At 40.4% G+C, this 15,251-nt stretch overlaps 1 protein-coding gene across 2 annotated transcripts; it reads left to right on the forward strand.

Moving 5' to 3' along the window:
• Window positions 1-237: 237 nt before the first annotated feature.
• On the forward strand, window positions 238-6,562 carry mrps27 (mitochondrial ribosomal protein S27). Of its 2 annotated transcripts, XM_037483553.2 has the most exons (11): window positions 238-343; window positions 585-662; window positions 1,481-1,551; window positions 1,689-1,747; window positions 2,243-2,357; window positions 2,641-2,719; window positions 3,735-3,850; window positions 3,951-4,053; window positions 4,161-4,306; window positions 5,288-5,455; window positions 6,099-6,562. In XM_037483553.2, exons 1-11 carry the CDS (start codon window positions 271-273, stop codon window positions 6,345-6,347), a joined length of 1,257 nt encoding a protein of 418 aa, XP_037339450.2. In that variant the 5' UTR covers window positions 238-270; the 3' UTR covers window positions 6,348-6,562. The 2 variants fall into 2 exon arrangements, with proteins under 2 accessions (XP_037339450.2, XP_062418192.1); XM_062562208.1 differs by lacking the exon at window positions 238-343 and having other exon boundaries at window positions 585-685.
• The last annotated feature ends 8,689 nt before the right edge of the window (window positions 6,563-15,251 follow it).

Below are 15,251 nucleotides of genomic sequence, written 5' to 3' on the forward strand. Positions count from 1 at the left end.
CCAAAAAACAACCAATACACACACATCTGGCCCTTACATTAATTTTAGTATTTTTTGTGTTCATCATTATTCCTTGTTGAACTAGATCATTCAATAAATCTGGCTTTACAACACCAAGCGTGAATGTTTAGTAATGCGATATTTAAATGCAAATAGGCAAAAACATAACGTGTTTCGTGGCTTATTTCCGTTGCGTCGGGCTTTTGGTATAACCCTCTTATGTCAATTTCAAACACCCTCCGTCCCGGGTGAGAATGGTATCGTCCAAAGATGGCGGCCTCCGTTTGGAAGCGATGTGTGACTGCAGCTGTCAAAGTTAAATGTTTATCTCCGTCTCTTTCAGGTAAACACATCTTGCATATGGCAGAAATACAATTATAGCTGTATTCAAGTGCATCGCTTTGTTTGTCTGACATTTTTTCTGCTCTTTTGGAGCAAAGGGTTTATGTCGTAGGCTAACTAGCTAACATTACAATGACCAGTGTGAGGTTTCAACACGCGGTTTTCTGTTGCTGAGGTCTCCTAAAGTAACGTTATGCAGCTTATGGATATGTATGTTTGTTTGTCCTGGTTTGTCTTCGCAGCCAGAAGATGGTTGCTCTCAGCAGCTTACACGGATACCAAAGTGTGGGAGGCGAGAGAGAAGGATCCTCAGAACCTGGGTGAGAGACAATAATAGGCAGAGGTCAGGATTGGCTTTCATCATCCAGAAGATCATCATATGTCTTTTATTCAATATACAGAATGCCATAAAACAACAATGTAAATGATAATAGCTGCATTGAAATGGAGATTTCATAACAAGTTATTGCTTTACAATAAATCCAAGCAAATTACAACCAACAGTTCAGATAAAACAGTTCAAATTACAAGTTAAGGTCAGTATAAATTAGTGTCTGTCTTTCAAATTCAAATACATATTTCTCTTCTTCTTGCGATGTTTTTTAGTCTTAAAGGATGAATTGAAAGATAAAGCCCCCTAATTGGGATTGCTGGAATCTAGTTTCTTGCTTTTTGGGCACTGAAAACTGTCATGTGGCAAAACTTGGTATTAGATTCATGGTCCCTCTGACTTTTAGATGACCGTATTGTGTATTCTGTAATTCCATTAAATCGCCTCCTGAGAACATTTTGAAATTTAGTGACATTGGGATATTGAAATTAAACCGACTAGACTTTTGTTCTTGATTTAATTTTGAGAAGGAACGGGATGTGCAGCTGACATGTATTCACACCCAGCGGTATTGGATGCGGGTTATTTCATGTCAAAGAGAACAAAGACCTATTGTTGTTGAGCACAAACCGTGACTGTGTGCGCTCGGTCAACACAGGGTGGCAGTGTAACACTGTGGTCTCATGCTGCACTCGTAACTGTTCATTGGTGTGGGTATAATTATACACATCCATACAGTACAATATACCCTGATTTCGATTGTGTAGATCATGACTCACTTATTATTGTGTTTTGTCTTTTTTACAGCTTTACTGGCCACCACCATGGACAGGACCTACGACAGGAATCTCCCAGTTAGCTCTCTGAGCGTGTCTCGGGTAAACTCTCGATTTAAATCCTCTTATGATATTTGTCTGTTGTAAACCTTTCACAGATAAATCAACAAATTAGTTTGGATGTCATGGCAGTAGGGACAAAGTTTGCCATAACTATGTATTTTCTGTTTATGTGTCAGTTTGTTGACAACATTTCATCTCGGGAGGAAATAGATCAGGCGGAGTACTACCTTTACAAGTAAGAGGGACTATTTTACTCTTTCTAAATTTAATTTCTGCTGCTTCCTTGGTTCTGCATATACCAATGTTATGCATGCTTTTCTTGGAATGAATTGTCTGTTTAGTTTTTCTGTTCTGCTTTATATTCAGTCGCATGCTTTTCTTTGTTCGCGCAACCCCAGACCTTTTCCTGTTTACTCCTTCCTCTGGAATCTGCACCCATCCTCGTTATTATGAGATTTACTAAATGGCCCAATTACATCCTTATTCACTGCAAAGATATTTTAATTTAGTCACTTGACAAAAGAATAATTGCCCTTCAATTTTAGGAGGGTAATTTTTAATGGATAAATTGTCCTTGATGAGGTTCGGCTTGTATTTTGGTTATAAGGGTTTTCAATGAAGCTTTTTTCATTAAATTGTTTCATACAAAATTCAAACCTGGTGATTTTATTTATATTGTACATTAATAAAGCTGTGATCAATATACCTTTATTTTTTTCCGTCCCTGCAGGTTTCGCCACAGTCCAAACTGTTGGTACCTGAGAGACTGGACCATTCACAGCTGGATCAGACAGTGTCTCAAGTACGGAGCCAAAGAGAAGGCCCTGCACACAGTTAAAAACAAGGTACGCACCATGTTCTAATCCCTCGTCACATTTCAAACGTACGGATCACAGAAGACTCTTTGCTCGCCATCTCTGAAAAGAAATCTGATCTGAAATCTGACCGCTGCAGCGAAAATCACTGAATTATGTGGTTTTCGTTGGTGTTGTGTTACTGCGAGATAAAAGGGCTCCATTTCGGTGACGCAGTGTCATTGTGTGATATGCTCCACCTTTACCGAATCATGATTGGCAACCAGTCAATGTTCACAGATAAATAATGTAAAACGTGTGTTTGTGTGTGCAGGTCCAGTATGGAATATTCCCAGATGACTTCACCTTCAACCTGCTTATAGATTCTTACATTAAGGATGGGAACTTTAAAAGTAAAGCTTCTTTAAAGCATGTTTTCAATCAAACCTTTGGATGAAATACACTACCTGGAATATAGTTCCATCCATGCAAACACAATCTTGTTGACATTAAATATTTCAAGGAGTGGGAACGGCCAATCTGTCAAACCACTAAAATTAGATTTCAAACATGTCTTTCCTTGTTTGTAAAAGACAGAGGTGAAGGGGAAGCCTGTTTTTTTTCTGCAATAACATGGGAAAGTAAACAGGGTATAGTTTTTGGCATACTTAGGGCACATAGTCGGTCCTACAATGTTTTCAGCTAGATTTTGACGTTCGATTTAAAACCGATATCATTAATTCATTAGTTCTTAAATTCTTTACAAGCATTCTAGTTTTTTCTTTTTTTAACATTGTTTTATTAATTTTATGGATGAATGTACATCAATTAGCTTGGTCATAAAACGTTTTATGATTGTTGTTCCAAAACCTTCAAACACGCCAGTGAGTTACATTTATGTCAACAAGTAGTTTCTAAAATAAATTAACATTTTCATTTTGAAAAAAAGTAGTTGAAATGTTATAAAAATAGTGGCAGTTCTGTATGGCTCAATAGAAAAACTAATGTTCCTCAGCTTAGTACACCCAGCGAGACAATTAGCACAGCCATCTGTTTAGTGACTCCAAATATATTCAGATTACTTTACTTTTAGTGTTTGGATTTCTTGACAAGCATTGATTTTAATTTGAAGGGGACATTGGTTACTGTAGGTTTAGGTCTTTTTAAAAAAAAAAACAATTTATGAGATTTGCTTACAATAGGAAAAATATAAAATAACACCACACCTGACCAGGGTACACAACAGGTGCAGAGAGTTGAAAAGCATTACATTCAATACAATTTGTACTTGATGATAGCTAAGAACAAATCCCTGTAATATTAGATTAACTGAGCAACCATATCATTTTACAAGGGAATGAACTGAAACAGAAATCCACAAAACCCATGTGTGGAAATGACTTCACGTGTTACGATGTAAATGTCCAGGTGCATGCTCCGTGGTGGAAGAGGTGATGCTTCAAGAGGCCTTCGACCTTCCCTCCACTCAGATTCTGTCTCTGTACGCCATGGGCCGTTACCAGGCAACGAGGCCACAGCTCACGGTGAGTGAAACGGCGAGAAAAACCGCAACTCGTCCGCCTTCGAATGTACAAAAACCAGTTCCTGAGCCGAGCGCTTACACGTGTTCCCCGCTGCGTTCAGGTGTCAGAGGAGCGGGCGCTGGGGGCCTCGCTGCTCATCTGTGGATTGCAGCAAGACAACACCGTCGGCCTCAGCGCTCAGCTACTTGGCAATGCGCTGCTCGGTGTGTATGTGACCCCCCCCCCCCCCACCCCCCCCCCGCGTGGTGGTGTTTTTGTCTATTTTTCATGATGCCGTTTATCTCGTTTGTCGTCCTCCTTCCCCGCCCAGGCAAGGTGGAGATGTCAAAGGGCATACACGCCGTCTTCAGAGGGATGCCTCTCTACTGGGGTCATGGATATCTGGGCCGAGCGCTGGATGTGATGGAGAGAGCAGCAGCCGCTGCTTCTGGTGACGTCAAGCTGACCAAAGACGCAGTAAGGGCTGAGAAAACCAAGACGAAAGCGTATCGGTTCACGTGTACGTTTGTGTATGCGCTATACACAAAACAAATCCATCACAAGGAGAAATGTACCTGTAGAAAAGGTCACGTTTTAAGATCGTGTTGGGTATTAAGCTTTATCATTTGTTTGTTTTATTTGGTTGATTGTTGCCTGTTACCTCACCCAAAACACTATTGATCTATGAAGGTAAACGACTTTTACATTTGCAGAAACACTATTGCTATTGACAGATTTTTCTCTTTTTATATTGAATATCGGCTGGCTAATTATTACTGGATTAGTTCTTGTTACCGATCATCTCTACTGAATGTGGGTTTGACATCAAACAAACATGTATTGCAAAGTGTTAGATGGTCTTTCCAATAGGATCCGGTGTAGTCACACTTTTTAGCGCACACAGACACACACACACACACACCAACACAGGAGCGTCAGTTGTTACTTTCCAGGCGGGGTGTATAACGCAGTCTTCATCTGCAGAGATAAACCACACATGCTGTCGTCTCATTCATTTGCTCAGTCGGGTGTGGCGCCTCTAATCCAGCCTGTGCTGTCCGGTCCAATTGTCCGGCTTTGTCCTCGTCTAATGAGATTTGGAAGAGCCTGGAGTATTGAAGACGTCTTTGCGAATCATTGCAACGGGGAACTAAACCGCGTGTGACAGACAGCGGCGCAGCAATAATGTAGGCACAGCGGATAACACCGCAGGACAGAGAGGAAATGTTACGTCTTAAATGGAGGTGCTGTCGCCTCAGGTGACCGTTGATCTCCTCCTTTTCCAAGATTAAAGGTGAAGCCCTTTGGCCTCGTTTGTCATCACATAGTCTGCAATCTTTTCTGCACAGGTCATTTTTCTTGAAGTCATTTAATGTAAATCAGATGAAGACTTGCCCTTTACATTGATAAAATAATTATATTGCTGTATACTGCATTCCTTTTTGTTCTTGTTTTCAGGTGGACTACACGAATGACTTGCTGCAGGAACTGTCCTCGACCTCAGACAGCGACTCGTCTGGAGCAGAATCGGCAGGTGAGGAGGATGAGGAAAAGAAAGAAGACCATGTGGATGAAGCAGATCAGGCCGAGCGGGCTAAGCTGCCTCAGTATGTCACCAGATTCAAGGTGGGTGTTTGTCTAGCAACTGAATTCTTTAAGCAACACGGTAAACATGTGATGAACAGCTTATAGTGCGCAAAAAATAAATAATCCTATGGATACTAAACTTAATTTGAATAATAACTTAACACATAATCAATATTGTTAGTTAAATTTAGTTTAACGATAAAACATCAGTGTTTTTTTTAAGCTATTCAAACTGCATTGTTTTATTTATTGTCTTTTTTTAAAATGTGACTTTGAAGCTCTAAAGCAGTTGATGCCGGCTGTAAGCGGATTAAAGGCGTCTCTGTGTTTTTGATAACAAAACCACAATTTCGCCGGCATGGAGCAGCCTTCCCGCTGATAATGTTTTGCCAGCTTAAGATTGTATCCTGCTCTTGTTCTTTGTCAAAAATGCCCGTATAATGACCAGAATGGTTTCATTTTAAGGCTTTCTGGGATGACAGCATGGCTCCATGTTGTTAATGGTGGTTTAATCTTGTCAGGACTAAATGACAAAAAAGTCATATCTGCAGATGCACAGGTCAACAACGTGTCCCGTGCTAAATTCTGTGGCTCTTTGCGTGTATTTAAAGTGCCATGTAAGTTATTTAGATGAAGTGATGAGGTCACCGTTCAACCTCTCTTTGTTTCCTTGCCTCTTCAGGAACTGAGCAGCCAGCTGGAGTCTGAGGGCAAAGTGGACTCCGCCTCCTTCCAGGATTCGGCGAGCGCTCTGGCCCATCAGAACCTGGCCGCCGCGGAGAAGCCCGACTTGGAGCAGTACCTGAGCCGGGTGCAGGGCTGGGAGGCCGACAACAGGCAGCTGATCGTACGAGAGAAAGAGATGAGGATGAAGGCCGAGCAGGAGAAAAACGAGCGCTTAGCCGCCAAGGCTGCAGCCCAACAGGCGTAGAGCCCGGAGGGAACTGAATCTCTGAACTGTCCATCACGTATGCACATTGATATTCTTTGATCTCCTATACGAGGATAAGGTCGAAAAATATCTCCTTTTGTCAGCTTTTGTACATAACAATTAATTTGAGCTCATGTGATTAGTATTGCTCTGTTTTCTTAAGCGTTGAATCGAGCAAATATGAGTTTATTGTCAAAATAAAATTGTGTTTCACATTTAGTGTTTTTTTTTTCTTTCTGGGAATCATTTTTTGGCTTAAATTATTGGAACCTATGCACACGTGAATTGTTAAGCTTGATGGTCAGTTGACCTCATTTTAGCAAAAATATCTTTCTAACACATCCTCCCACTCCTTTTCCTTCTCGGCTTGCTGCGAGTTTTCTCATCGGGTATTGAAAGGGCTTCTGCACTCAAACATTTGAACCAGGTTCTTTGCATTGAAAGGAATGCATTAATGGACAAAACCCTTTTTGTTCACAAAGGAGAGCAAATAGTTAAGTATAGATTATGAAAACTGGAAATAACACGACGTGCAGCAGGAGCGATACTCTGCACATAAACAGTCGGGTGAAGCCTGAGATATTTGACTTTGTAAAGAGATTAAGATCATAGATCTTTGGAGACAAAAATGTTGTTGTGTTTGTGCACATAATGCATTCATTCCACAGTATATTGCAGCCATTCAGTATTCAGGACATGGTCTTGGGAAACAGCCTGGTATGCAGTTGGGGATGAATGAGCTGCACAAAATACAGAAACAAGAATGCTGCACATTGACGGCTTGGTTGGGATCAGCTCTTCACCCGTTGCCAATGTTTTACTATAGTAAATGTTGTTGAAATGTTGCATTTGATTGCATTGCTTACATTTTTTCTCTTTTGGATAATATATCAACCTTATTTTGTTTTACTTGACCGTAGAAATGACACCAATCTCAAAAAGGGGTAAATTTAGTTCACTTGCAGCGAGTATTTTACACAGAAAATGACACATTTACACGTGACACACATGACTAGATTAAAGAATGATGCACACCCTTTTTATATCATGTACTGCATAGTTTACTCATTAGAAATGTCTTTACTGCAACGTGAAATGCCAGTAAACTCGCAGAGATGCTTCTAAAACCATGACTGTGTAAACCCTAGTCAATGAATTAGCATTTATCTGCAGGGGAAGATAAACTTGACTAAAAATCCATGGTTTTGTCTGGCATTGCACTGTGTTTGAACAATAATAATAACAGGTGTGCTAACAGCGCTGATGAAGTCAATCAGATGTGAGGCGATGAGAGGAAAGTCAGGAAGCTTGACGTCCACATCAGTGGTTCTATGACGCCTGCAGCCTGTTAAGGGCTTTTAAACCCCCGTGTGTGTGTGTTTTCATGGAGGGGGGAGAGTGGTCTGAACGGGATATGTGTCATGGGTTATTTGACATATGTAAATATTACAAAATGTGGAAGAGTAGAGTTAGACATGATCGGTGTTGAGCCTGGATACAGAACGCCTTCTACAGTAGATAAAAAAACAAAACCTTACTTGGGAAATGTGTGGAAAAAAGGCACTTCTGCTGGTAAGAGAATTTATAATAAAGACATTTCATGTTTAAGGTTTAGTGAACAACACTTTTTTGCATTTTCATACTGTGAACTCAAACCCATGTCCTATATATCTTTTTTCCTCTCCCTTAAGTCAACGCAATTCAGTTTCTATTTTTGCTTCTGTAGATGTAATTTATATCCCAGACCCCTTCTGTCTGTCCTATTCTGTGAAGCAGATTACAGGCGATGCTCTTGGCTCCAGAGAAACCTTTGTTAATCTTTCATTTTTCACAATTGTCAGCTGCTTCGTGTTTAACATTTTAAAGATATAAGTGAAAACAAATAATGTTTAATTGATCTGTCTGTTTGTTTTCAGGTATTCGAGGCTCTTATGAGTCCTGACACTGGTGTATTGCTCACATATTAAACCTAATAAATTGGGCTGGTGAGCAGCGGTAATTAGAAATTAGATTTATCTGCTGGCTGATTCATTTATAATTTTGTCATCATCAGCTGCTATGTTAATACAACATGATACCAAGTTTTCCATTAAAATCTTTTGCCACAAAATGCCAAGTGTTACGTGTAGAGATGTGTGCCTCTCTTGCTCTCACCTTTTTTGTTTGTCCTGCAGGTGAGGGGCGGAGTATTGGCTGGCCCTGCCTCCAGAGCGCCCCGGTATTGGCCAACACTCCGGCCAATCCGATGTGGAGGGCAATTAGAAAGCCTCTCTCTTTGTGCTCTCGCTCTCTTGCTTTTTGTCCCTTGAGGTTTGTGGTGGGGAAAGTGTGACTGAGGTAAGGCTGGGGTAGTTATTGTTTGTTATTGCACTAGGTTATGGGTTTTTGCCACCGATGTATTTCTGTTACTTTGGACATTTGTAGAATAGAGTCAGGTCTTTTGTTTTCCTTTTTTTCTTTCCACAGAGTTGAGCTAGGCCTGGTTTTATTGTACTTTGATAATTTTGTTTGGCACAACCCCCACAGTTCATTCTTCCCCCCCCACCTTTTTCCAACCTACCCGTTATGTTCGTTTTGTAAATAAATCTACTTTTCTTTAACTGCCTTACATGGTCCCGGTTTTATTTATCCATTGGATGTCAGCGTTATTGTTTCCCTCTTAACTGAAGGAAACGTAACACCAAGTTCTACTACTTAAAACACAAACAGATTAACAAGAGACTTTGACTTTGTAATTTGTTACGCAAACGATTTTAAAATCCCTTTTCAGTGAGTTATAGTTACAATTAAACTGACTACGGCTTACACTATAGAAACGTTATATTATTTCTCCATTGCAAACACGTGTTTTCCCAATGACATAGTGCTGACCGAGATTACCACTTTCTATTTCAACCTCTGACCCCTGGGTGCTAAAATATGTAAAAGAATATCAACCAACACTGAGGTGTTTAGGGATGATGTCACTGTCAGGCAAGACCGCAGCTGTCCCAGAGGAAGCAGCTCTGCAGCTCTGCAGCTCTGCATGACAGCGACATAGCCATGATCCAAATGCTTTCATTGTAGTCCATCTTGTGGGAAAATACACCCACCCAAAAACATTGGTCACTAAATGATGTGGGACCCGTGGGGTTTGCTGGTGAGAAATTGCCAGCAGTTTCTATTAATAAAAGCCGGCGCAACCATTTAAAAGATGTGAAGATGCCGATTGTTTTGAGAGAACAGTGTAATTATTTGGATATGTCCTCAAAGAGAGATGATCTTCTAAGATATTAGCTGTAGATTTGTATGTGAACAAAATGTTAAGGTTGAATTGGGACTGACAACAACATTTTTAGAGGAATTTTCATTCATTTTCATTACGATCTTTATATCCATATATCAAATTTAAAACAATGTATTATTTCAAGACTAAACAATATTAATATTAATTGTGTAATATTTAGGGCTGGGACTTTAGCGCAATAATTACGATTAACTAATTACAATGTGAATTAAGATTAATTAATTACACAAAAAATAACACATTAAACATTTTTAACGCATTTTTACACTTATTTTTTGCACGGCGGAACGTTTCTCACTGGATGAGTTTCGGTGGACCGATTATACTGGAGCACCAACTAGCGTTCATGACTTCAGACAACAAACCACAGTGAACATGAACGAAGAAGCTGACGAGACCGTGTCGGGTGGCCTCATGAATGGGAAATCTTATTATAATAAACACACGGATGGAAGCGTCGATAAGAGCGTGGTTGTGTGCAAGCTGTGCAACAAGGAATTCACATCGAGCCTCAAGTATCACCTCAACGCAAAACAATTAGCAGCCAGCGTGGACGTTACAAGGACCCACACCCAACCCACACTGCACCAGATGACTGGTTTAAGGACCAGGGTAACTAAGTCCACGTCTGAAAAAATAACCAATGTTCTGAATGTACTTGAAAGTATTGGTCTACTTAAAAAAAACCTAGTTTACAGAAGGTCTACTTACCTATAGGCTACCTGAATTTCTGAAAGTACTATATTTCTAAATATGCTATTTCTACACTTGTCTGCTGGAATTGGTTGAACAAAAATAAAAATCCATGTGAAAAAAATTACTTCTCACTGTTCTCAGGTCAAATATTTATGCAATTAAAATGCGATTAATTTGTATTAATTAATTACAAAGCCTCTAATTAGATTAATATTTTTAATCGAGTCCCGGCCCTAATAATATATATATTATATATATTGACCTTACATATATTTTTTTATAATATATATATAATTTTAATTATAATTTAATTTTTTACACAATATTTTTTTTTTCCCATGATGTGACTGGAATGATCTTAGATGGAGCAACCTACACGTCCCTGTCACTAATGCCAAATGCCCCAAATTTCTGTACTTTAAACCTTATCTGGGTTCAACCCTCAAGGGACATGGTGGCTCTTCCTAAATCCTTTTTTAGTTTTGGGTAACTGACATTTATAAAAAATCATAATGGGATATTGCCCCAGAGATGGATTGGTACATCTTGGAGGATCAACCATGCTCATCATCAATCCTGCATTGGTAAAGGCATAAGTGAGTTGAATTTGAATATAACAGATTGGAGGGTGGATGCACTAAAAAGGGTAAACAAATCTACACCCTGTGCCAGACTGTCAGTTTAAGGTTGTCCACAGGATGCCCTGAAGTAGACAAACATGTGATTGTCTTGAAAAATGCCCTCAGAGGCTGTAATAAGTTTCATGTCAGTGTGACCACTGAATGAGACACATCTGCTCATCTTTACTGACTCATCCGGCCTTCTCTCCCGTCAAAAAGGTGGAACCCTATAGGCTATGTAGCATGGCTAATAAGTGATAAAAGCTTAATTAGCAATTCATCATCATTCAAAAGATTCTTCATCATTCTTGACAATGCCATCATAACTCAAGTGAACACGCCTTGTGTTTCTGCATAACCCCTAGGGTTCACTTCTCTGAAACAACCAGTGGGGACAATGCCCCCACTACTACCTCCGCGGTAGTGCGCTCAAGACTTGGCAGGTGGGATTTGAACCCACTGGCGGTGCGCACAGAGACTTTTGGCACCCTGCACTCACCCCTACACTACCAGTCCTGGTCACATTTTGGCAACTTTGATTCTCCTATTTAACCTTGAGCATGTGAGTTAAACCTCAAAACTCTTTTTAAATGCTATTTCCACATCTGGGCTTGAACCCACAATCTTCAAGTGCAGGTCAGGGGCTTATGTCAGCAGCTCTTCCACTGTGCTACTTTACCACACACTAACCAACTCTTTGTTTGTTGTATTTAACCTTGAGATTGCTACTCAAACCTGAAGTAAAGCCAAAGGCTCAAACCCAAGACTGGGCTTGAACCCACAACCTTCAAATGCAGGCCAGTGCAGGGGCTTATGACAGCAGCTCTTCCGCTGTGCTACTTCACCACACACTAACCAACCCTTTGTTTCTCGTATTTAACCTTGAGATTGCTACTCAAACCTGAAGTAAAGCCAAAGGCTCAAACCCAAGACTGGGCTTGATCCCACAACCTTCAAGTGCAGTGCTGGGGCTTATGTCAGCAGCTCTTCCGATGTGCTACTTCACCACACACAAACCAACCCTTTGTTTCTTGTATTTAACCTTGAGATTGCTACTCAAACCTGAAGTAAAGCCAAAGGCTCAAAGCCAAGACTGGGCTTGATCCCACAACCTTCAAGTGCAGCGCAGGGGCTTATGTCAGCAGCTCTTCCGATGTGCTACTTCACCACACACAAACCAACCCTTTGTTTCTCGTATTTAACCTTGAGACTGCTACTCAAACCTCAAAACTCTTTCAAAGCAGAAGTGATGTCTGCATGAAGGGGCTTGAACCCACAACCTCAGACAGCAGGTCGGAGCCTGCAGCCCTTCAGTTGTTCCCTTGTGCTATTCAAGCACATGCCTCATTGTGTCCGTTTCTCATATTAGACCTTGGGATTGTTTACTAAACCTCAAAACTGTTTCAAAGTTTACAGTTTGAAGCCCTGACTGCAACCAAACCCCCAGGTTTGAACTGAGGATCCTCCACACTTCAGCCTTCCTGCTATCTCCCTGCACTGTTCCACCACACACCTGTTGATGCTTTTGAATCCAACCTCAATTCTCATAGATTCTCAGGCTGGAATCCACAACACAACACACTTGTCTGCTGGAATTGGTTGAACAAAAATAAAAATCCATGTGAAAAAAATTACTTCTCACTGTTCTCAGGTCAAATATTTATGCAATTAAAATGTGATTAATTAATTAGATTAATATTTTTAATCGAGTCCCGGCCCTAGTAATATTATGAGAGAACAAATACAAATAAAGGACTTTACCTGTGACCGGTGAACAATTATCAATCCTTATATTTTTTATTGATTTTTTATTGATTTATTTGGTAGGGACAGTGTGCATTAATAAAAGTTCCCGTAAATGGACCATATTCGGCCAAGATTAGCACATTGCCTAAATTGTTGAACTGTTCCTTTAAATCATGGGAATTAAAAACACTATGACAGATCCAATAAATGTAGTGCACAGAGAAGGCTTATCTGTTGTCGGACTGATGCCCGATGGGTTCTGAGATTGCTTAGAATGTTTTAAAGGCAAAACATTCAAACATCTCACAAGGCCTGTAACAAGGCTGAGCAGTGATCTGGCAGAGAAAGTAAATCACAATTAACAATTAACAGCTATACTATCAGTGGATCCACAGACAATGCCACAACACGATTATTTAGACACGGATAAGAGATGTCTCTCAACATTTACTTAATTACAGATCCGTACAAAGTCACAGATTAACTGATTTGGACCTTTGCCAGCTGCAGTTGCTATGGCAGCAGAATGCTCCGCTGAAACCGGCTGTTATTGATGCAAAGACCTCACCGAATCTTCAGGTCAGGAAATACAAAAATCCACCTTCTTAGTGACAGTGTATAATGTCAGAAATCTGAATGGAGCCGTTGGTTTCTTTGCATTTCAATGAGTTTTGCGCAGCAGGAGTTCACCACCAGCATCCAGTGTGTCCAAAACTAATTCCCAAACTCAGCAATTAGACTATAGATGAGCTGATTAAATGAGTTGCCATGGCGGCAGGGTTCTGCTGACGTGTTTTGGCTCTTTGGAAGTATATGTTTGTGGCAGTGTACATAATTTATTCATCATTAGCAAAATAACATCCTTTCTGCTTTTTTCCATTGTGCTCTAATGGGTTGCTTGGGTCACCTGGTCATGTAGAGATTAGCAGTAAATGTCCTTCATTTAGTTCTGTGTTTCTGCTCCTTGTCAATGATTACCACAATAATTCCAAACCAAATGGTCCACTTGTGCAGCCCTGATAGTGCTCAAAGTTTGTCCAGGGAATCTGAACAGTTTGGATGGATTAACACGTCCCAGTGGGTTGCTGTTTGACTGTTGCCATGATATTAGTCAAACCCTCTTTAGGGATTAACTGTCCTGCTGGAAGGTGAGGTAAAGTTTAATACTGAATGCAAAGTCTGGAGGGTAAACTGTCCTCACCGGGTCTGATGACTCACGATATCTGTGTGAACAGAGACGTTTACACTAGAGGGATGTTTAATGCACAGGTCCTTCAAGATCATATTTACCGTAGTTGTGCAGGGGAATCAATATCTTCAAGGAGTTATTGTATTTGATAACATTTAATTTCCTTTGACGGCCTAGCAACCCAAACAAATTAATAACCGTTTGAGATGAGATTTCTGCTATGAATCATTTAAAAAATCAGATGAAGCAGCTTTCATTTTTCATTATTGGCATCACATGTCCCACTCTCTGGAAGTTCAAATGTTTACATCTGATTCTCTTTGTTAGGCTGAGTGAGATAGCTTACGGATGTTATCTACAAATCTACCAGACCCCGGAATAAACACGTCCAAACTCCCTCTAAACTTTCCATTTGTTAAAAGGCTGCCGGCCGACTGTCATCAACAACAACTCGTCCACGTTGGACTTTTTCTTAAAGATGTTAGGAATCCCAGACTCAAGGGCAGATGCATGAATCCACAGATGATGGTTAATTAATAAACTACAAGTGGAAAAGGTCAGCAAACCGCAATCTCACGAGAAAAATCACGGGCTCGACCCAGATGTCAGACTGAAACCGAAACGCATTGTTTTAAGGGAAATTGTCGAAAGGTACGTACTTAAGTATTGTGCCGAGTGTGTGTAATTGCGTTTGTAGTGGATTCACTAGTCTCTCCCAGCTGAAAGAAGTCAAGTCCATGTCAACTATCCCGAGAGAAACTTTGCACTGCTCTGAGCATATAAGAGGCTGTAGAGCAAACACAACCATTTCAGCAATTACACAATGTGGTAATTGTTTGGCACAGGAATTAAACCAGGAACAGTGTGTTTTGGAAGTTGTTTTTTTACTTTGCTTTCTTCACACTACAAAGTCCACCAAAAAAACAAACGTGCAAGCGGGCTGAGCGATTGTCCATCCACAAAACAAAAACTTGAGTTGTATTTAGGGGGGGAAATGTATTCTTTCAGCAGTGCTGTGGGGTCTTTGCAGTTTTGCCACGCGGCAGGTTATCTGACTTCGACAAACAAATCCAGGAAAAGCACATTCATGTGAAGCCTAATCTTTGAAATCTACTTACAGAAGGATTGAAACACGCGCGTACAGAAAAACTCAAGGGCGGCTGACATCATATTTTTTGGGTGGTAAACATATTATGTAACTGCTGTTTTTTCAAAGAGTCGACACATGGAGGCCACGTTGTATTCAGTGTCCGCTCTGGCGTGCTTAAGACAATGTTTTGTCATTATTTTCCCCAAGGCTATACTACACCCGTAATCACAGGGGGTTTCCTTTCCTTTTCTATGTTTAAATAAATGCCAAAATGTGT

This window comes from Pungitius pungitius, chromosome 5 (assembly GCF_949316345.1).
Source record: "Pungitius pungitius chromosome 5, fPunPun2.1, whole genome shotgun sequence".
Classification (NCBI taxonomy): Eukaryota; Metazoa; Chordata; class Actinopteri; order Perciformes; family Gasterosteidae; genus Pungitius; species Pungitius pungitius.